Source organism: Filicampus tigris, chromosome 15 (assembly GCF_054856515.1).
Source record: "Filicampus tigris isolate MCC_2025a chromosome 15, RoL_Ftig_1.0, whole genome shotgun sequence".
Taxonomy (NCBI): Eukaryota; Metazoa; Chordata; class Actinopteri; order Syngnathiformes; family Syngnathidae; genus Filicampus; species Filicampus tigris.
Genome location: NC_141231.1, coordinates 18,518,945 through 18,541,789, shown reverse-complemented (window position 1 = coordinate 18,541,789; position 22,845 = coordinate 18,518,945). Strand labels below are relative to the sequence as shown.

General features: G+C 42.6%; 2 protein-coding genes across 12 annotated transcripts in view; one reads left to right on the top strand and one right to left on the bottom strand.

Moving 5' to 3' along the window:
• Positions 1-16,259, top strand: part of rapgef1b (Rap guanine nucleotide exchange factor (GEF) 1b) — a 44,984-nt gene extending 28,725 nt beyond the window's left edge. For 4 of the 11 annotated variants that reach the window (XM_086053021.1, XM_086053024.1, XM_086053023.1 and 1 more), the window contains 17 exons: positions 755-957; positions 3,884-4,045; positions 7,698-7,844; positions 9,068-9,160; positions 10,516-10,601; positions 10,952-11,057; positions 11,510-11,585; positions 11,660-11,747; positions 12,610-12,699; positions 13,412-13,597; positions 13,686-13,770; positions 13,944-14,038; positions 14,128-14,206; positions 14,294-14,395; positions 14,658-14,755; positions 14,975-15,103; positions 15,966-16,259. In XM_086053021.1, coding sequence (XP_085909147.1) covers positions 755-957; positions 3,884-4,045; positions 7,698-7,844; positions 9,068-9,160; positions 10,516-10,601; positions 10,952-11,057; positions 11,510-11,585; positions 11,660-11,747; positions 12,610-12,699; positions 13,412-13,597; positions 13,686-13,770; positions 13,944-14,038; positions 14,128-14,206; positions 14,294-14,395; positions 14,658-14,755; positions 14,975-15,103; positions 15,966-16,116 — 1,976 coding nt within the window. In that variant the 3' untranslated portion in view covers positions 16,117-16,259. The remainder of the gene's footprint in view (positions 1-754; positions 958-3,883; positions 4,046-7,697; positions 7,845-9,067; positions 9,161-10,515; positions 10,602-10,951; positions 11,058-11,509; positions 11,586-11,659; positions 11,748-12,609; positions 12,700-13,411; positions 13,598-13,685; positions 13,771-13,943; positions 14,039-14,127; positions 14,207-14,293; positions 14,396-14,657; positions 14,756-14,974; positions 15,104-15,965) is intronic. The other 7 variants (XM_086053029.1, XM_086053026.1, XM_086053028.1 and 4 more) reach the window with 6 other exon arrangements.
• A 1,658-nt stretch (positions 16,260-17,917) lies between these two features.
• Positions 17,918-22,504, bottom strand: uck1 (uridine-cytidine kinase 1). The gene is made up of 7 exons (XM_086053038.1): positions 22,327-22,504; positions 21,153-21,312; positions 20,894-20,990; positions 20,122-20,264; positions 19,963-20,057; positions 19,809-19,857; positions 17,918-19,022 (listed from the first exon to the last, which is right to left on the bottom strand). Exons 1-7 carry the CDS (start codon positions 22,417-22,419, stop codon positions 18,826-18,828), a joined length of 834 nt encoding a protein of 277 aa, XP_085909164.1. The 5' UTR covers positions 22,420-22,504; the 3' UTR covers positions 17,918-18,825.
• Between the last annotated feature and the right edge of the window lie 341 nt (positions 22,505-22,845).

Below are 22,845 nucleotides of genomic sequence, written 5' to 3'. Positions count from 1 at the left end.
GATGTGCACAATGAGTTTAATGGGCGTCATCAGAAATTTTGAGGGGAAAGGGTAGCTGGCAAGGTTTTTCTTCAAAAAGGACATTTAAAAGTTTTCTGAAGAACATTTTGAAGTTGGAATGATTAGCATTGAATTAAGAAATGTTGAATTTGTTGAATTTCTAGATTAATTTGACAAAATAAAGGACTTAGTCAAAAAGTAAAAACTTTTGGAATGTAATTAAAATGGTTTTACTCGGTTGAAAACTGATTTTGAGGAGAATTTGTTAAATGTCTCAATAATTTGTGAATTTTCTTACAGAAATTGTGAAATTCTTCCTAAGGTTGGATTTTTGAGTGGATGGTTGTACATTTTGAAATTTAAATGATGTGAATTGGTTGAAAATTAGGATTTTAAGATGAACTTGTAAAAATTGAGGAATTTTTCAAATGTTTGTCGTAACGAAGTCTTAGTAGGTTGAAAATGTTGTATTTTTAGCTGAATTTAAATATCTCCATTAATTTGGGAAATGTATCACTGACATTTTGAGCATTTGAGCAGAATGATATGAATCAGGTGAACATGTGATTTTGAATAATCTGAAGGGAAAATGTCTAGGATTGGTTTTGAAACGCTTCATCTGGGATACATTTGTCAAATGACAACATTAATTTTGGAATTTTGTCAAATGAACAACAGTAACTATGCCTCCAATGTGCCAATTTTTATGGACCTCACGAGGGCGTCTGGTAACTGGAACGTGTCCTCTGCCCAGTCCTGCAGTACATGCAGTTTGTGGAGGACTACTCGGAGCCGCAGCCGTCCGTCTTCTACCAGATGCCGCAGAGCGAGAGCATCTACGAGCAGCGCAATAAGCGCTTCCAGGAGGTCTACGGCTTCAACGACTCGTTCAGCAGCACCGACTCGGTCCACGAGCCGCTCCTGCCGCCTGCCCTGCCACCCAAGCAACGCCAACTGGTAAGCGGTCCAGACACCCGTCCACAGGCTTTTTTTTTTTTTTACACATATACATCTATGCGTGCGTGCATGTGTATGCTTTCGGTTGAGACACGTAGTAACAAATGAAAGGGGGTCGGTGCTTGGTTTACAGTGAACACCTGTTCTTCCTGCAATAGGTGAAAATCCACAATATAAAGACTTAAAAAAGAAAAAAAAACCTTTTTGTCGTAGTTTTATTCATGGCACACTCTATAAACGCAAACGATGAACTAATGTATCGCGGGGTACAACGGTACGGACATGCAATATTTTGAGGTAGAGTTTGATGTACCGGTACATACATTTAGGGCTATTTTTGAACCATACATTGTCTGCATTGTATACACTTCTATAAAAGTGTATCGCCGCTTAGCACTGGTAGGCAAATGCTGGTCCCAGGTTGACAGCGGTTGAGAAACGTGTCGAAAGTACATTTGTGGTGGAAATGCTCATCCGCTTTTCCCAGAAGACGCTCTCCTGTCGGGTTATCTCCTCCAACAATTTGCCTCCTTATCGCCCCATCGCTGTTGCTGCAACTGAAAGCAGACATCTGCGCATGGATGGTGTCAATTTGGAGATAAGACTTTATCATGAACTCCAGTCAAACTCTCTTTAGCAGAGCTAGAGTAGACAAAAAGGAACCATTTCTTTTTTTCCTCTGTTGCCTGATCCAGTAGCTCAAAACAAACGGCATCAGTCATTTTCTATTTAAAGCTGTAGTCAAATGTTTTTCTTTTGTTGTTTTTTTAGGAGTCTCCTTAGACACGACATCTGTAAAACTGACTGCCGAATGGCAAAATTCACAGAATCTGTTTAATCCATGAATCGACTAATACATTTCCAAGGGTCTCAAAATCTATGCCTTTCAGTGACTCTTCCAGTCCCCCTGCAGGGCTCCAGATTGCCCCGAAATGGTGGCATTTTGCCCCTAAAGTTTGAGACAATGCAACTCAGTTTGTCATCTACTCGCGCATGTGTGACCAATAAATTACCAGATTTTTACATTTTTTTTATTCTTGTATATTTTGTTGCTGACAAACTCCGCTCCACACTTCCGCAATATAGTGGAAATGTGAATAGTGTATTTACTTTTTCTCACACGGGATAATGTTACTGCCGCCAGACAAGCAAGGCAACGTAACAATGTTTTTCAATTTAACATAGCCTACCATCGCTAGTTGGGATTTATTGTAATTTGCTTTCACGTTTCGGTTTTTGGTACACATTCAAATGATTTATTAAACAAAAGGTAAGGGGGGAAAAAACACTAAAGCACATTCGTACACGAGCTGCTGATAGCCACAACTTGCGCAGACACTCAGCAAAAGGTTTAGCTAATTAATAGCCCGCCAACTCCACACTCTCATTCGCTGATGCCCGCGTCACTCACCAGGCAAGGTCTTGTCTTTTAAGGCAATACACATTAAAGTCACAGGTACTACAGTGGAACATGAGGATGACTAATCGAAATGGACAAAAAGAGAGACTGGAAGATGCACAGAAAGGCGTACAAGCGGATGTCCATTTTTGCGCTAATCTGGCCTGGTGTTTTGGACTCATCGTAATACTCCTGTTTGCCTCCGCCGTAAGCCTTTGCTTCAACCTTACATGCTTTAGCGACTTTGAGCAGCTTTGGCGAGAAACAAAAAAAAAATGTGAAAAAGTAATTTCCGCTGCCGTGTGTGTGCGTGTAGAAATTATGGAGAGAGGGAGAAAACCCAGATCCGATCATATTGGCCGTGTTTGGAAAGTGCTTTAGTTGGCCTCAATTCCGTAAGGCTCTTAAAGCCGCGAGCATTAAAGGACGGTTCAGTGGAGTGTCACCATAGACGGGAAAATGAGTGGCCCGCATTTTAGCCACGTGACCGCCAGGCATTGGAGCTTTCAAGGGAAGATGAACCCGATGACACATGCACTGGTTGGAATTATTAACTCATTCCCTCATCACTATATATGGATTTCTTTATATACTTGACTAAAATGTGCCCTAAAAATGACCATTTATTAATTGAGGGGTATGGAATGATGAATGATTCAGAATGCAGTGACTCCGCTCGGAATCATTCATCATTCCCTAATCCCTAATCACTATAGAGGGTTTTTTTCATGTATTTCTTTCAAATAGATTATGATAACATTTAGTGATGCATCAATACGGGTATCGGTGCCGCTACTACAACACACGATTCTCAAATGACCAACGATCATGTTTATGAAAGTGCGTAGTCGTGAAGACTAATCACAGAGAACGCATAGCCAGCTTCAACAAAAGAGCAGTGCTAGCAATTCTAAGTTAGCATTGTAAACACGCTTACGTTAGCCACGGCTGCTATGTTGGTAGCATGACTTAATCGTTATGGTGTGTTATTGTAACACCTGGGGAATGTCGTCCGATTAGCTCAAATAAATTAATGTACATCTGCAATCTACCGTGCAACATCTGTCTATAAATAACTACACATTAGCAAAAAATGGTCGTTAACAGTACAGAATTGCTCAATTAAACATTATTGTTTACAGATCATACTTTGCAACACAAGTTACAACCGTCCTTGCACGAAATCGTGTTGTTTTCGTCAGGTTGCAAAATTTTAAAGTACCGATTCCCGGTTTTGAAAGTTTCCAATTAGTAGGAATTTTGGAACCCTAGCCACCTTAGAGGAGGGATAACCGGCACCCACTACACATAACAACAGCACAACAATGACAAAAACTGTTCACAACACAGTCTTTGACACTCTTCACTTACTCACTATGCTCCCCCCTTACTTAATTTCTTCTACTACTAAACGCTGATTAAGTCTGGCTTCACTCGTTTAATCAACTTTTCCCTTCCTTTTCCCCTCATCTCTCGCTCCTTTCTGCTTATCCCCTTCCTTGGCTTTTCTCAACTTTTTACCTCTAGGCCTCCCACTCCTCCTCCCCCTCTTCCTCCTCCTCTTCCTCACTCTCCTGCCACCTCCAGCCGTCTGTGGCGGCCATGGAGGAGGCGGGCTCTGGGCTGGGCCTCAGCAAGTCCGTCTCTAACTCCTACCTGATTGGCCAAGCCGCCTTGACCACGCCCACGGTGAGTGTCCATACGTGACACGGTGTGCACTTTGAACCTTTGAGGCGCGCCTTTTATTTTTTCCCATTTCGCTCACCCGCTCGTTGTCGTACTCGATTATCAATCATGCTTTATTGTGGCCGTGTTGCTTCTGTGTGTCGCATCCAAGCATTTGTCATGTCAGTACAAGTACAGATTGTATGGGGAAAAAGGTATTTGGTTAAAAGTACAAGTACTGATTCAATTTATTTAGAAAAACACAGACTCGGAAATGTACTTAAGTACAAAAGTGAAGTGATTGCTTTCTGTATTTATGTATTTATGACTGCCCTTTATATTACATAGTGCTCAGGGAAGAAAAAAAAAGTGTTCCCATAGCTTTGCTAATGTTGTGAATAGATCAATAACAAAAAATGGAGAATTGGCTGACAGGGTAACTAAAAAGAACAAAACAAAAAAACATCTTACATGTGATTTTTACAATTACACTGGGGCAACCGAGCCCTGCTATAAATGGTGAAAATCCGCAAGGCAGCTACAAGCTGCGGCTGACTATCTAGCACGGCTAAACATTGTCCCTCCGCAGTGCAGAGATGCTCATTTAACTCAGTAATCCTCACTTTCATGGCGGCAAATCAGCACCATTTCTGACAATTAATGTTGTCACTGAAGCAGGGTGAGAAGTTGCTAGTAATGCCACACAGCGAGTAAAAACAGGAGAAGACAGAGAGGTCTTGCTAACCGACAAGCTAACGTGAAATGTAGACTAGCGAAACACCAAAATAAGTGCTTATGTGGTACAGTATGCTTTTAACAAAAGTGGAAAAGAATTATAGTGCCAAGTAATTAACTCTGAACAGCAAATTGGCTTGTCGATTCAAGTGTGTCTTGATGGAAAATAACATAAGAGCTACACATGGAGGAAACACATCCAAAAACTGGGAATGAATCGGTACGTTACCGCATGTCAGCCAGGAGAAGCCTATAATGCAATACAATACAATTTGTATAGCGCATTTCACAACAGCTTACAGAATGCTGTTTTTCTAAAAAAAAAAAAAAAAAAAAATACAAAAACATTTATAGAGTATATTCTTTGTTTTGGGGGAGGGTTAGCTGTGACGGATTGATGGCAATGTGTCACAGGGTCGGTGCCTTAAAAATCAACATAAATACAGTAACTATTTTTCCTTGGTTACTTCCCCGCCACCGATTGTGACCAGTGGCAGCCCCGCTCTCTGCTTCTATGTTGACCCCGCGGCGTCCGAGGTTCTCCCTTGGGCGGGGTGGCGGGGGTGCGTCTATCCGGCGGAATGCCGCACCAGATGGACCTGATGGAAAACGCATTCCTCTCGCTTCTGCTCATCTTTCCACGTCGGCTTTTCTTCTCCTTCTTCCTACTGCTTCTCTCCCTCGCCACCCCCTTTTCCACCCCACAACCCCTTGTGGCGTCTCCCTCCTGTCTTCGTGTGTTTGGGTGGAATGTTTGCATTCCTCACGCCCCGGGGGCATGATGTTTAGCTCGGGGGGGTTAGCGAGGACATGCCAAGGAAAGGTTCTCTGGGTGAGTCAGTTCACTGGGTTATTCCCGCGTGGGTGTGTCTCATTACATCATTGAAAATGAAGCCTCACTTTATTACGAATTTCTAAACCATCATTTTGTTAGACAGAAAATGTCGCTGGCTATTGCACTATGTTTGTCAGTGTTTGTTTAAAGCAGCAATTGTTTGAAGATAAATTATTACAGTAATGTTAATCTATGGTGTTTCGTTTAGTATGTTAACAGTCAGACAGTGGACATTGTTAGCCAAAATGACGTGGTTAGGTTGAGCGTTTTGGTGTTTAAATAAGCAATATTTAATTGGCTCATGTTTAATGCGTCAGTTTTACAGCATACCTTTCCGCCTCTCAGTTGGACAGCTGCAAGTGAAGAGAGTCATCTTTTCATTTGATCAAAGTGACGTTTTATGATAGACTTTCATTTCTTGACTGCGAGAGAGTGAGAACAGGTGCTAAGGAATTGTTGAAATGTGCTTAGAGCGTGCGGAAGGGTTAAAAAAAAATATTGATTTTCAATTATACGGTCTCAGTTTTGCAGATTTTTACCCAATACACAGAGGTGTGCACTATACTATATTATCTTGATGTAATCCAAAGAGCAGAGCAGCCTTCTCCTTTGAATAATTCTACACACCTGTGTTTGTGTGCGAGCGTCTGCATGCATATGGCAGTGTATGTGTGTGTGTGCTGGTATGTGCTGAAACGCAGCTGGTATGTGTAACGTGTTCACACAGGTTAACGCTAAGCTCTCTGTGAGGAGACAAACATCACTTTAGTGTGCAACACACACACTCACGTTCATTCTTAAAGGTACAGCATCACCTTTTGCCATATTGGTATGACACACCTTAATAAAAGCAAAAAAAAAAACAAAAAAAAATCACCCTATGTGATCATTGGGATAGAAAAATTCCGTTTGACTTTTTCCAACACACAAGCCTGCTAAAGCCACACTCCTACTTTGGCCAGCCCACAACACCGCCTGCTGACAAGAGAGGCAAATTGCAAGTTGGAATTTCACTCTGCGCTTTTATTAAGCCGTGTTATTGAGGTAAATAAAGCAGGTACAGTGGAATAGCTGGCGTGAAAAATACAAACATCATACTCAGAAAAATGTATAAAAAAACAAGAAAGTCACCAACCTTCAGGGGAAAGAAAAAAAAATTAAAGCCATTTTTAAGCCATTTTTGTTGCTGTTTTTAGGGAGGAAAATTATTTTAGGAAAAAAAGTCAAAATTTTTCCCATGCAACCCCGAACAAGTATGACTTTTCTAGGGAAAAGGGCCTGAATCTTTTGCGAGGGGATAGTCTTTTTTTCTGGAATGTCTTTTTTTAAATTTTTTTAATTAAGATCTTTTTTTCCGGAGAAAGTCTTTCTTTTATGTTTAGGAAAAAATATCATTTGAGGTCTTTATTTCTAAGTTTTCCAAGGGGAACAATGTCATTGCCACCATGAAAAAAGTCAGATTCTTCAGTTCTTCAGGGCACAAAACTTGTCATATTTATTTCAGAAAAAAAAGTGTATCTGGACTTGTTTTGGCAGTCAAACTGAACTGAAATGACTCAGACTCAAACTCAGGTGCAATAAAGTGTGATTGTGACATTCCTAGTTTTTAGATATTACAAGCAGTTTTTCTCAGCAAATTTCTTAACAAAAATGGAATGGTATTTTTATGTTTGGTTGTCGCTATTTCCAACGATTTCTGATTTGTTACCTCTAATATATGTAATAACGATAAAATGCAGGGGCAATGTGCTTACATAATATGATGAGGTGATAAAAGATCCACAGTCATAGGAGCTATTTGAGGGAAAGCGTAACGACGACGTAGCCAGCCGTGAAAATGGGTTTGACGCCTCTGATGGGACCGCTGCCATCATGTCTGTTTTGTACTTCCTCATTGCTGTGCGATGCATTTTGTGTTCACACCCACTCCTCATCCTCGTCCGGGTCAACGCCATCCGAAGCGTCTTCTCCGCTTCTCACTCTCGCCACCAATCTGATCTTTTAGCTCTTTGTTTTCTTCTTCCTTCTTCTTCTCCTTCTCCTCTTTTCTTGCTTCCGCTCTTCCCGGCGAACGCCCACCCCCCCACTTCCCCTGCTTCAACGCAGAGCGTGGACCAAGCCGCCTTGATCAGCGCCGCCGTTCCTGACGGCAGCGGGGGAGGACCCGGTCCCGGGGGCTCCCCGTCCGGCTCGGCCGCCTCGGTGGCGGCCTGTCCTCCCTCCGAGTCGTCTCACGGTGACTCTCTCCACGTGGTGAGGACGGATGTCAAACGCGTTGTGGACATTGAGTGGGCGGGACGGGCTTGGATGATTCTTTTGCTGACGAAGAAGAAAAGCAAAGCGATTGGCGATGACGTGTTAACCCGCTGAAATCTTTGCTTGTGATCACTCTGGCTGTGTTTGGAATCATTCACTAATCAAGCACTCCCTAATCACGGGATCAACATAAAGGCTCCGCGATGTGTGGAAATCTGCACTATCGAGGCCATATAAAAGTACATTTTCATGTAGCTCTTCTCCTCCCACACACTTTAAACCAGTGTGCCTGTCAATTATTTTGACCAAAAGAAAAAATCCTAATTTAAAAAATATTTTGGTAATATTTCTGCTAACCATTTCTATTAACAGGCAAAACTATCAAATGTTCTTCCGCTAAATGACGGAAGGTACATAATGACCCTGTATAGCCACTTTTTGTGAATCGTTTTGCTAAGTGGTATGCCGTGAAATTTTTTCCGATGTGAAATATGTGCCTTGGCTCAATAAAAGTTGAGAAACACACTATCTATAGGTCAAGATATGAATTGTAAGCTTTAGATTTGATTGTTTCACACTACTTTGTCATTTAGTGTTTGTGTAACTTTACAACACAGAGGAAAAATTGAAAAAAATTGGCCAATTTGTTGATTTTTTTGCCTTTTTTTTTCTCGTGTTGATTTGAATGTCATTATCTTTGTCTTATGTAGTAATGTGTTAATGTTAGGGTGATGTGTTAACGACAATTTTTGCTTACTTGAAAAGGGTTTACATCAGCCAATTAATTGTTCAGGCCCTAGTAAAATCCCATAAAAATATAAGATTAAAAAAAAAACACACTACTCGAGTATTTGTCTCGTGCTGAAAATCAATGTCCCTGGAAACGGAAAATAATTTTCCCATTGCAATGCAATAACGGTTTCTACTGATTTCCTCATGACATCAGTTGTTCAATACTTTTAAAATTCCATTGTGGGAAACATTGATGGCACCAAATTTTGAATCGGAAGTGATTCTAAACACAGCCTCTCACTCATTGCCACTAAGAATCCCCTGTGGAGCATGTCTTCCTACTCTGCATGCACTCTAGTGACACCTGGTGGTCAGGATGATGCTGAGCCAGGATTGCCCCCCTCCCCCCCACCGCCTCAAAAGAGACCCCACTGCCTTCGCACCCCTTTCACGCTGCCTCACGTCTCGGTTTTTTCCCCCTCCCGTAGAGCGAGAGTGCAAATGACGAGGGTGGGGAGGGCGAGTACGTCAACTTGTACTCGTCCAGCCAGGCCAATGGCGAACTGCCTCTCTCCCTCAGAGTAAGTAGTAGCAAGGTCGGAAGAAGGTGTTGACTTGTGCCGCCACTTCAGGGCGCAAAGCAAAAGAGCTTTCCATTCAACTCTGCAAGTGGCGGCGTAGCGGTGACAATGTGGCGAGCATGGCTTCCTCACGTCGGGACTGGCTTGTGCGCTTTCTTCCGAGGCTGCTCGTCTTTGCTAGTGATGCTAATTGCTAAGCTAACACCTCACTTGTCACTGCTTTAAAAATCAAACAAGATATTTACTTGTAGTTTGTAGTTTTTTTGCGGTGAAATTCCCTCATACTTGTGAAAAAGTCGTGCATGTGGGACACTATTCCTTTTGCCGTTTTGGGTAGAATCTGTGTATCATTTGTTCTTTGCATTTTTTAATAGCATGGAAAAAGTGACTTATTATTTTTAAATGTAACACATAAAGTGAACGTTTTAGGCTCGGATCAAATTTACGACAGGAGTGAGTTTGATTTTAAAATGGAACTCGAGGCAAAAATATTCCATGTGCCCCCACTAGTCCAAACACAGTATTGCGAGTAGTAGAACAATGTGACGTTTTTTCTGTTTTCTGGGTTTGCTCGCATGACATCCGTAATGCGAACCCGAAGGCAGTTTGACGTCAATTTCAGTCCATGGCAGAGTGCGGTACAGGATGGATGAATCTGCTGAATTCTTGTTCCACAAATGCAAAATGAAGTGGAATAGCGTGTTTAATTTAGTGGGGGCACATTGAACATATCGCAAAGAAAATGTTTGCCTCGAGTTCCCCTCCTTATGTAACTGTTCGGGTCAAATTGGCCCGTTTTGACATTTGACAGCAACCCTGCATGTGAATTTCCAAAACAAATGAATATATTTTTCGTTAAGGCAAGTTATTACCAAACTTCCACGACCAGTGAAATATTAAAATCAAACTCAGTCCTGTGTCCCAAAAAAATTCTGTAATTCTTTCCCATATTTTGTGCTAGCATAAATTACAAAAGAAATCACTTTTTTTGTTAGATTTTCAATTTTGCCATTTGGAAATGTAATGAAGGAATGATGCACGGATTGTGAGTGTACATACACCGTTTGTGGTTGTGAATATTCCCTTTGGTGTCTGGGCTAGGCCGTGTACTCTTAGCATGTAGTGCTGCGTTGTGTGTGAGCCAGACGCACACGTGGGTGTTTGTTGTCTTTAAAAAGTCGGGCGTGCCGTGGTGGTGTCGTTCAATGTTGGTGTTTGTTTGTCATGGTTGCGTCAGCTCAGCCCAAAGCCAGCCGTGGCCTATGCGATGTTTCCCAAAAGACGGACGGGCCTTTCTTTCGAGGGTCCGTGACACTCACTTGAGCGTTTCAGCGTCTTGTTTGCTTTTCAATCAGGAAACCGTCACGGCCGACGACGTACTCCAAGACCCCGCCCCTCCGACGCCATCCACCAACAGCAAAGAGGCCATGGAAGTGGAACGGTAAGGCATTGTTTCGGCTTGGAAGAAATCTGTTTGAATGTGTAAAAATGAGAGAGGTTTTCAGTTGAATTTCACTAAGTCATTCAAATTCATGTAGTCAGAATTAAGAAACTAAAATTACTAATCAAAGAAGCACACATTGTAAACATTTTTGAACACTAAAAAGCATCAAATGGCTAGAAATTACTTAACGAATTGTATTCCATTAAATTATTACGTGAATCATTTTGACAAAGTACTCGAATGAGAAGCTGAACTTGAACAGTTACATTTTGCACCGCTTTTATCGTATTTTTCCAGAATTATTCCCATTGTCTCCCAGTCGACGCTGTTGATTTTGTGTTTTTCAGGAGGCAAAAGTCAGCAGAGTCGGCGGAAGAGAGCGAGGAGAACGTGGACGAGCTGTCGCTCATCGATCACAAGGAGATCATGAGCAGGATAACACTAAAACAGGAAGTAAGACAACCGAAACACTTTTCTGTTTTTAGCCCCAAGTCTGCGGCGGAAGCACCACACAGTGAGTCACTTGCAAGGTTATTATAGTTAATGAAAACAAACGAAAGAACAACAACTATCATTTAAAAAAAGTTTTTCTTTTGTTTGAACTGGTATAGAAATGAAAGTTTAAGATATGGCAAAGCACTACCTTTTTTTTTTTTTTATAAATAAAACTCACTTCACCATACTCCCTTGGTACTAAGGTGCCACAAAATGGCAGCGAAGCCCTACTTTTGTCTAAGTGCATCATCAACTCACGCCGCCATAGTTCCTTCGCACCGAGATGCTACAAGATGGTGGCAAAGCACTGCTTTTGTCTTCATGTAGCATCTCCCCCCCTCACCTCAACATACTGTCCAGTGAACCTCCGCTATTGCGAATAATTGACAATAATTGACATTTCTCCCCAGAATGATGACGGACCGGATGTGCGCGCTGGCTCGGGAGACATTTTATTAGTCCACGCCACAGAGACGGACCGCAAAGGTAAAGATGAATTCTCCCCTTTTGTCGTTCGCACTCTCTTTCTCTCTGACTAATAAGTGATCTCTGCCCCACAGATCTCGTTTTGTACTGTGAAGCCTTTTTGACTACATATAGGACGTTTATAACCCCCGAGGACCTCATTAAGAAGCTACACTACAGATATCCTCTCACTGTTTGCGACCTTTTGACATCTGTGTCTCGATTTAAAAAAAAAAAATAATAATAATTTTGTCTTGATTTTTTTTTTTTTTTTTTAAAAGAATAATTTTGTGCGGATAATGGTTTGTCTTTTGCCACTACAGAGAACCACTGTTTGTGTGGAATACATTCCAGGGCCACCCGCGCTTGGTGAAAATTAGCAATATCGAGAGACCGTAGAAAAACTTCTAAAATAGTGTGACACTTTTTAAATAATTATTAGTGCCTGTTCTCACTCGCATGGTGTCAAAAAAATGGAAGTCTATCATATAACATCATTTTAAATCAACAAAAAGTCCAAATAATAGCATAGTGTGCTTGCTTCAAAGTTGTTTAGGTGCCACTCCCAGTTATAGTTCACCAAACTGACACAAAACAAAAGAGAATGAAACTTTTTATTAAAGGAAAATTTGCTAGATTCCTGCTAACATATAATGCAAAACATGGGCTAACGTAATTAGCATAGGTCTTACTTTAATTCTAACTCGTCAAGCAACTGCTACTTTAACACGTGGAGCAGCAACACACAGATGGAGCGTACAACGATACTTGCAGGTAGATATTTGCTTCGCCTCTGCTTGCTCTATTAATTACGCCTTCTCTCTTCCAGTAGAGCTCAGTGCTTCCCGGGATGTTGTGGCACTACAGTGAAGGCCCACAATGCTAAATTCAGACTTGCCTGTATACTGCAAAAAACAAAACAAAACGACGGCTTAAAAATCGGCACTATAATTGGCGCGCAAACATGGATGCACAAAACGGGGTTCAATATACCGGCCTTGTTTGTCTGTTTTGTTTTTCTTGTTCCTTGACCACAAAGCACATACACAAGTTTTTGCCACAGTCCAGACACGTTCAAGAAGCGAGTCAGCAAGAACACCTTCTTTGTGTTGGTGCGCGTGGTGGACGAGCTCTGGTGAGTACCGGTATTTCCATCCATTGCTGCAAAAAGTCACCGTGAGACGGTGTTGTCTCTGGACGCGCTTGTGCAACCTGTGGCACCAGACCCGCCCGCATGTGGCTCTCTGTGAAATTGGAAAATAATACGTATTTACATTTGAATTTTTTTATTGTAATTCTACATTTTAAGATTATTATTATCATAACACGTGGTGCTAAGATTTATTGAGCTATTCGACCCCGGAGAGTCCACGACAAGAAACGTTTCTGAAGAAAACAAAACGTTGAATGCTACATGAATTTTATTAAAGCAAAACCGTTTCTAATTGTGCGTGAAAACGAAGGTGAGCTTTTATTGAGGTCATAATTGAACAAACTTGTGATCTGATCATCCAACTTTGGGTGTTTCATCTTACGATGATAAGTTGTTCAAAGCTTTATGTTTTGTCCCACAGTGTTGCCGTGGCGACACGCTGTTTTCCAAGACAAATGATGCTGATTTTGATAGTCTAAGCATGCCCGAATACTCATGAAATTTTGCACACACATCAGGAGCACGTTAAAGAGGAAAAATCTGGTGTGACTTTAATTTCATGAACACGGAGAGGACGCAAATAGACATCGGCCGTTTTATCAGTGGCCACTGAGCTTCTCGTGTCAGCGGTTTGTAACAGAGAGACTGGCTGAAATGAGGTCAAGCCTCCGTGACAATGGGTCTCTGCTCCCAGCCTGGTGGAGCTGACGGAGGACATCCTGAAGCAGCTGATGGACCTGGTCTTCACGCTGGTCTGCAACGGGGAGCTCAGCCTGGCCCGCGTCCTCCGCAAGAACATCCTGGACAAGGTGGAGCAGAAGAAGCTGCTGCGATACACCAACTCGCTCAAGCCGCTCGCCGCCCGCGGCGTCTCGGCCAGGTACGCCCCCGACCCCGCCGTGAACTCCGACCTTCAGCGAACATTGAAAATGATGATCTAAGCCAGTGTGTTGGCGTCACCCTGCCAGGCCCGGAACGCTGCACGATTTCCGCAGTCACGAGATCGCGGACCAGCTCACGCTTCTCGACGCCGAGCTCTTCTACAAAATTGAGGTAGGGCAAGCTGATGCCTGGTACTCTCTCCAGTTGAGTAAAGAAATACCTTGGACTGCCTTGTAGTTCAGTAAAATTGTACCTTGTACTCTCTACAGTTGAGTAACTAAATGTCCGGCACTGTCTGCCGTTGACAAAATGAATGCTGATTGTGTTGCTTTTGTCTGTGTCAGATTCCTGAGGTGTTGCTTTGGGCCAAAGAGCAAAACGAAGAGAAGAGTCCCAACTTGACGCAGTTCACAGAGCACTTTAACAACATGAGCTACTGGTGAGTAGGGGGAAAAAAGAAAAAAGAAAAAAAAAAACTCAGGAAGCTCCCGGCGCCCAATTTCTGTTTTGACCGTCTGCGTCCTCCAGGGTGCGCTCATTAATCATTCAGCAAGAAAAAGCCCAGGACCGAGAGAAGCTGCTGCTCAAGTTCATCAAGATCATGAAGGTTGGCCCTTGCGCGCCCACAGAAAATGTCCCAAGTTGTGAGAATGTATTATTATTATTTTTGAATTGCCTCCACTTCTTTCGACAGCACTTAAGAAAGTTGAACAACTTCAACTCGTACCTGGCCATCCTGTCCGCGCTGGACTCTGCGCCCATCCGAAGGTTGGAGTGGCAGAAGCAAACGTCGGAGGTGAGCACATGAAGTCCGGTGGCTCGTCGTATCTCAAGGCAGCAGCGCGGTCGTAAACGATCACTTGTAATGTCAGCGATATGGCAGCGGCGCCGCCCATGAGAACAGCAATGCGGTCGAAAAACACGTCTGAGTCCGAGCTTTTCGAGCCAGTCGCAGCTCCAAATTGGCGGAGGAAGGCCACCTCCAGATTTGATATGCAGGAACAAAACCCTGTAATATTTTCTTTTCTTTTTTTTTTTTCTTTTAATCCTGCCATCAGGGATTGGAGGAATATTGTACGTTGATTGACAGCTCGTCGTCCTTCCGGGCGTACCGGGCCGCTCTGGCCGAAGTGGAGCCTCCCTGCATCCCGTACTTGTAAGTGCATCGCATGGCTTGTCACCTTCAATGTGTGCGTGTGTATATACATGTGTGTTTGTGTGTGTGTGTGTATATGGATGTATGTATGTGTGTATATATGGATGTATGTGTGTGTGTATATATGGATATATGTGCGTGTGTTGTGTGCGTGTATATAATGTATTTTTTTCATTTATTTTTTTTTACCACCACCCACTTCTCGCTTCTCCCCCGCAGGGGTCTCATCTTGCAGGACCTGACCTTTGTCCACCTGGGCAACCCCGACCTCATCGACGGCAAAGTCAACTTCTCCAAGCGGTGGCAGCAGTTCAACATCTTGGACAGCATGCGCCGCTTCCAGCAAGTGTGCGTAACCACGCGTCCCATTCGTATGCATAAACTCATTTGCTATCCAAAACAGCAGCACCTCGGCAAGCCACGTAAACAGTCTGTCGGATGAGTAACGGACAAACAGACCACCACGAAAAGCTGTGATATAGAGAGACCATGTAAAATGTTTTTTTTTTTAAATACCTCTACTTCTCCCACACACTTTAAACGCAATCAAACACATGAAAACACTTTTTAAAGTATTTCTTTACTCCTCTTCCCACTCTCACTCTCACTGTCATGAGTGGAAAAGAAGAGTTTCCTTTGCACAGTTTGTCACTCCCAGTTGAGGTTTACTGTAAAACTGACACATAAAACTATGACTATTTTAAATATTACAAGATTAGATATTATGAAAACAAAATTTGAACTTCACGAGGAAACAAATCTAATTTTAAGGCCAAAAGCCATAATGTTACAAAAGCAATATCAACATTATACCAAAATAGTGGGCCCCCAGGCGCGACTGCGACAATTAGAAATCCACAAATAATTGATGCTCTTTATGATGAACAATAAAAATGAACCCTAACCTGGTAAAAACACAAATAAGAAAAAAATACCATGCATAACGGGTTCCTCGACCCGTTCCACGAATAGGAGAATCTGCAAATGCTGAACAACGAATATGCAGGGGTCCAGTGTACTCGTTTCACGCTTAAGACAAAAAAAATCCATCATTTCACAGGGTGCTACCTCCAGTGTTGTGGCACAACTTGTTACGACAGTGCTTGTATACTGTAAAAAAAAAACAACAACAACAACAACAAAACAATGGCTTCAAAACCTTCAAGTTCACTGTCGTGCGAGTTTCACGTTTTGTTGTTTTCGTTTCCAGACACTACGAGCTGAAACGCAACGACGACATCGTCTCCTTCTTCAACGACTTCAGCGACCACCTGGCCGAGGAGGCGCTGTGGGAGCTGTCGCTGAAGATCAAGCCGCGGAACATCGCCCGCCGCAAGACGGAGCGGGACGAGAAGACTTAAGCGCCGCGGCCCCTCCAAACACCGCAAAAAAGACAAAAGAAAAGAAAAGACATGACCTCCAACTGTGCTTCAATGACACTAACTCCACTTTAACAGACCCGCCGAATGGACGCTTTGAATTTCGGCGGGCGCTAACGGGAGATTCGTTGCAGGAGAACGATTATGGGAAGCGCGAGTGAGGTTTACAAGGAGCCGTACCAGGCCGGGAGACTTCTTATTACTGGGAGGGAGCGGACTCACACAGGCGGAAATAACCAAAGTCTGCTCTCTTGTAAAGTGGAGGCGGTCGGCCGAGTGTGTGACACTGAGGTGAGAAGGTCCATTACGCTTTCAAGTTTTTAAACATTTTTGTATTCTTTTTTTTTTTTTTTTTTTGTCGTCGCTGTTGGGCGGAATCCTGGCATCTCTAAAACCACTTGGAAGTCAAGGAGTTCAAGGGGAACTATAGGATAAAATGGCCGCCTCCTGAGATGGATGGAAATGGAGGGGACAATCTGCTTAATTCAAACTCATTCCATGAACGCAGTGTGAATCAAATTACTGTTTCGAGGCTAGCGGAGGCACATACTGCAAAGACGTTTTTGACCTTGAGTTCCTCTTTAACACTGCATTGTTCAAGTTATACCTTATCTTGCTATCATATACTGTTGCGCACCAACATCAACACCAGCTAATTTATTACGCTCTGTCCATAAAGTCTGCACTTACGCTGACCTTTACTTCACAAGAACAAACGACTATAATTATATTATTGTCCCAAACTCTTTTTCGGTGGTCTTAGAGCCATGAGTGAGGTCATGAAATGATAAGATGACTAAGCGGCGTAATAGGTAGAAATGATTCTGTTCGCAAACTTAACATTTGTGGATGACTCCCTTCCTTCTGGACTTTAACAGTACAGCAAACCTTTTTATTTTTTAAACACAACAGGCTTACTCAAATGTATCCAACCTGACTATTTTGACTCATTACCTAAAACTCATTACCAGATTTGCAATCTTGAGGCAACATGATGCTGTACGGCTCATGCAGAGTGAGAGTTTGAAGACGGTGCACGTGTCCAAGAGGGTTGATCAATTTATTGGGTAATACTGTGTAAAAATAACACTAGTGGTGAAAGACCAATAGTGTCAATATGTGAAAAAGTGAAATTGACCATGCATGGGCATAACGGGGGGAGGTTTCGCCCAACAGCGAAGATATACATGCACTACTTGCAAAAAGTTTGAAATATTGCATCCAAGGCCTGGCATCCCTTACTTTTTGTGAGTCGTGTGTGTATATATTTATATAGGTATACAGTATATATCACGTGCCATTGAATTGGTCACCTCAAGTCAAGCACGCCACTCCCCTCAAAACAGCAGCACCACCTACTGTGAAGCGTTGAAGGGGAAGGTTTGTTTATTAGCTTGTAGAAGAATCATGTGTGGTTAAGAAAAGTATTATAGTATAAAATACGCACGCCGCTCCTTTTGTTCTTGAAAAGGAGCTTTGTGCTTGCCAGAAGAACTCGGCCATCTCTCCCGCGAGTGCCGTACGCGCACACGCAAAAAGACGGTAAGAGAAATGACTCAAGATGCTGTGATCTGTTATGTCATGGTGTGCTGTGGTCACGTGTAAAAAATACAAACACGCACACACGCGCACAAAAAAACCAATCATGCCATGTTCGGAGGGATGGAGTGAAGTCGTTTGTCATTCCAAATTGTAAATGATTTCCTTTTGTCTTTGGGAGACCAGTCAGAAGCATCGCGTCACACTGTGCCCTCAATAAAAACAAACAGCTGTTTTCTATACATGTACTTACCATACTTTATCATCATATATTATTCACACACGAAAAACATTCCTTTTACATGGGAAGTGATTAAGGCATTGAAAAACATTCAGTGGGAGGAAAAAACATACTGCATCTCTCACTGTGGGTTACAACTTGAAATACATTAACAAATTGGGTCACACTCAGTGCAAACAAAAAAAAACGTTTTTTTTCTACATGAGCTTAAAAATGTACACAACAGAATCATGTGCGTATGCTTGCAAAATTCCGGGAATTTTCAAAGTTGGAAACTTTCCATGGGAATTTATGGGAATGAAGCAGAATGGGAACCTTGTCAGCATTTTAGCAATCTAGACAAAAACAGACAGATTTCATGCAAGTACCTTGACTTACAAGTCACTAATTTTACTGTGGCCATTTGTCTGGATTATACTGCCCCCAGGTGGCCAAGGCAAGCAAAACATTTGGCAAAAACAGTTGAATTCCTTTACTCTAATTGTCACTCGTCTATGTGCTTAGAAATTACAGCACAATAGAGTGCTATTTTTTCTTATTAAAAAAAGCACATTACAAAAACAAACGAATGAATGGCATTTCCATTCCTTTCAATGTGGAAAGATCATTTGAGACAGTCACCACTGTAACTGCAATGCCCTGGATTCTAGGCTATTTTGCGTGGATGTCTGCTTATGGCAAGAACCAAATGCTTATATTTCCACTTGAAAGATCTTGACCTTTCTATTCAATTTTCCCAAATTCTCATTGAAAGTCTCCAATTTGGACCATTTTCCAAATTTCCCAGATGACTGACCGGATTCTTCCCAGCCCTTGCAACCTTTAAGTGTGTAACAGCAAATTCCAAAGTCAAATAAAGGTCTTTGGGAATAGTGGCGCAAGCTCCCCAACGGCGCCGGCCTTTGGGGAGGCTAGTGGGGCCGAGTGCTGGGCTCCAGCAGGGCCCGCTTTCCGGCCGGGTTGGCGCTGGCAGCGTTCTGCAGGTGGCACTCGCCCGCCATGGCCCGCTTCAAACTGCGGCCCTGCCCGTTGACGGGCCCCCGCTGCCACTTGCAGATGTCGCCGTTGAGGATGTCCTGGATGTGCTGCACAATCAAGTTGATGGCCACTGGTGGTGCACAAATACGTTAGGAAAAGTCAACGGCCCTCTTCTGTAACCGTGTAACAAGGTCGATGTAGTTAACGAAATAACTCAAAACTTAAAAAAAACATTTACATAAAAAAAAAAACATTTTAAGCTATAATTATCACAAATGTTCTTTATTTTCATCGTTGTCAAATAATTTCATACATGAACTTTTGGGGTTTATTTTCAGTGTAATTTTATTACTGTTTTCAGCTGTACAAAGGAAACAAGATCAACCTTTAAATTACAAAGTAACGTATTTCCTTAAATATTGGCCTCCACTCAAATGGATGCCATGCCTGAGTAAATCATCAGCTGATGTCCACTTTGTCAGATAAAGAACCTAAGAAACTAATTTGGCATAGAAATCAACGTGACATATTTCATCCAACAGTGGCCTCTGCTCTAATAGATGCCACACCTTAATCATTAGTGTGTTTCATCATTCTCAAGGGGTCCCACAACCGAAGGAATTAACGACGCGGAGGTCAGAACGTGCCTCATTTGCACAAATCAGCATAGCATAGATGTGCCTTGATTGATACCGGGGTGTCATCAACTTAAATTAACTCCTCAAGAAAATGCCATGCTTCCTCAATGCCTTACCTCAAGTCGGTGCCGCCATTTTGTCCCCTCAGGACAAAATAATTAGTAGTAGTGCCATTTGGGAGCAGCAATTAGCTACCTCGCCTATGACTGACAGGTTCTTTTTTTTTCACAACTTAAAAAAAAAAAAATCATTGTGTTGTCATGAGAAATGAGCCTCACCCATGTTGTCAACTCCCCGGGGAATGATGACGTCCACGTACTTCTTGGTCTAAAATCAGGAAGGGGGGGGAAGCCTGTGAGTATATGATCGGGGGGGGGGGGGGGGGGGGGGGTACTTGCTCAATAAAAGTGGTGCACAGGAGCTCATGCTTACGGGCAAACAGAACTCCTCAAAGGCGGGCTTGACGAAGGTGGTGTACTGTGACAGGATCTGCTCCAGGTCCCGGCCTCGGGTCATGTCCCGCAGCACTGACGAACCAAAACGCTCAGCTCAGCAACAATCCGGGAAAGAAATCCAAGCCATACCTCGTACCTCTGCGAGACAGCCGCACGTCGGAGTCGGTGTCCACAAAGAGCTTCATGTGGAACATGTCTCGCACTTTCTGCGGGTAGAAGACCAGGATGCCCTCCAAGAGGACCACGTCGGCCGGGTAAACTGTGATCCTCTCGTCCAACCTGAATACAAAGAGTGCATTTAAAAAAAAAAAAAAAAAAAAAAAGGGAAATTCCTCAAATAATGGCCTGCAGTCTAATTGAGTCCATGCCTCGACTGATCATTTTCCATTTTCTTATGCCCCGTGACCAAAGAAAGTCACAAAGCCATGTATTTCCTCAAACGCTCCCCTTGAATAGACACCGCACCTGAGTTAATCGAGTGTCGCCCATGTACACCGTTAATCACTTTGTGACAAAAGAATGTCATTCCACGTAGACTATGCTCCATGTTTTATTTCCTCAAATAATGGCCTCCACTTGACTAGATGGCACACCTCAATTAATCAGTTGGTGTGTTGTCCACTTAAGTGTTAAAACACCTTGGAACCGTAGCCATTTGACATGGTAATCACAAATGCTGCATTTCCTCAAGTAATAGCCTCCTCCTCCTCCCTAGCCCTTTTTTCAGCCAGCATCAAAGTTGAAGAATTTGAGAGCAGAAGACACAACAGAAGTCTCGGGACAGTTTTGGTAGGTTCATACTTCCTGTTTTTTCTCCCATGTGTATGACATGTCTTAAATGTGTTTTGGTGTTGATTCATTTTGCTGGTTTCCTCCGTGTGAGAGAAGGCCGACAATTAAGGTCTCACCTGGAATGGGTGACAAAGTCGTACGTGGGGACTTGAACCACTCTGCCCTCCACAATGTCTTTCAGCGTTTTGTACATCAGCTCGTTGTCAAAGGCTTCTGCAAGAGTTGAGATAGATGAGATAGCCAGGCTGTTATTTCGCGGTGACTTTTCACTTGGCTTCCCTTTTCTATGACACCCTTGGCACACTTATTAGTTGATTTCAGTTTAGTCCATAGTCCACACAGTCCCGCTTGAACCGTTCGGTGTGTTTTGTTTACCTGGGTGATCAAAGTTGTATTGGCCCTTGAGAGCTTTGGCCTTTTGCTCGGCGGTGAGCACGCGGTAGAAGCAGTCCTGGCTGATGATGGCCACCTTCCTCTGGTGGTGGTCCACCTTGTTCTGGCCCAGCAGCTCCATGATCTTGGCGCACACCGTCGACTGGCATAGCGCCCCAGAAATAAACATTTAAAATGAAACACACCATTAGACAGCGAGGAGAGACGCTTACGTTGCATTCACACCATCACTCGCAACTGTAGTGTGGACAATTTCGGATTTGATGATGCTAATGCACACAAATTCCATACAGGAAGGCCACAGCCAGAATTTAAACTCAGATCCTGAAAACTGTGATGCAGATGTGATAACCACGAGCACACCGTGCTGAAGGTTTCAAGGATTTTTTTTTTTTTATACAGAAGGATAAAAAATGCAGTTTCTCACTCTAGGAACGAATAACACTAATATAAATAATATTTATTACAAATTGAATATATAAAATTTGGAAGGAGAAACTAGATATGTACACAGTGCAGTGGTTCTATACTGTATAGTTCATTGAGATGCGCAGTGTAATTTTAAATAATGTAATATTAAATAACATCATTATGAATTGCAACATAAGAGCTGTAAAAAAATCATAAAATGCTGATTTATTTGTTTGATAGATGGGCCTAGCGGAGATTTGCGTTCTACCACAGGAGAATGATTGTACAATGCATGAAATTTGATTTCTTATACAGTTTTGTCTACAATGTATAATTATATATTATAATCTTTACCAATGTAGGTTGAGAAACCCTGTACGGAAATGAGTGTATGAATTACAAAATAAATTAAAACCATAATGATTACATTTGGTATTGTACTAGTCGTCCATATTTTGGAGTTTGCACTAGCGGCGGTTAAGAGACGATGCAAGTGTGCCTAATGTTCTGTCCGGCGCGTCATGTGACCGCAGTAAATTCAATTAAAGGGAGAAACTAGCGAATTTTTTGTAATAACGCTCTTACGTGAGTAAAGAAGCGATCAAGACAAAGGACACGTGTATGATTAATGGCACCAACATATTTTAATCGTTGTCATAAATAAGTGGGCGAGCCAATTGTCTTGACAGGCGATGCTATCCTGGCTAATGCTAAAGACCACCAGAGCTAATTGGAGCGAACAAACCTTCCCGCTGGCGGTCCCTCCGCTGACGCCAATGAGGAACGGCCGGTGATGCGGCCTTTCCCCGGCCTCGTCTAGGGCTGCGAGGGCCTCCATCGCAGTCCGAACGCGAGAAGGGGGCAAAACCAAAGGGGCGACGTGCTAACCTGCTGCAAAGAGGTTACTACGTAAGCAAACAAGAAGCGCGCATTCTCGCGAGAAGTGACGAGAACATTCGGTTCTTGTCACGTGGGCGCCCATTTGCTGAAAATACCAGAATTGGCAATTTAACTTCAATTACTACTTATTTTGGACTTCGTAATGTAAATGGAGAATATTTGCGTTTAATATAAAATCAAGTAAAATGATCAAATTGTCAACACTCCAAGTAGAACTAGTGGGCACACCAGTCAAGATAATGCCGCTAGTGTGAACAAGTCTTATATTTGTAGTTTATCATTTTCGCCTAAAATTGGTTAAATTGTTTTTTTCCCCTGTTCATTTATCTAATTAAAAACTGGTTAAGTAATATATTCAAACAAT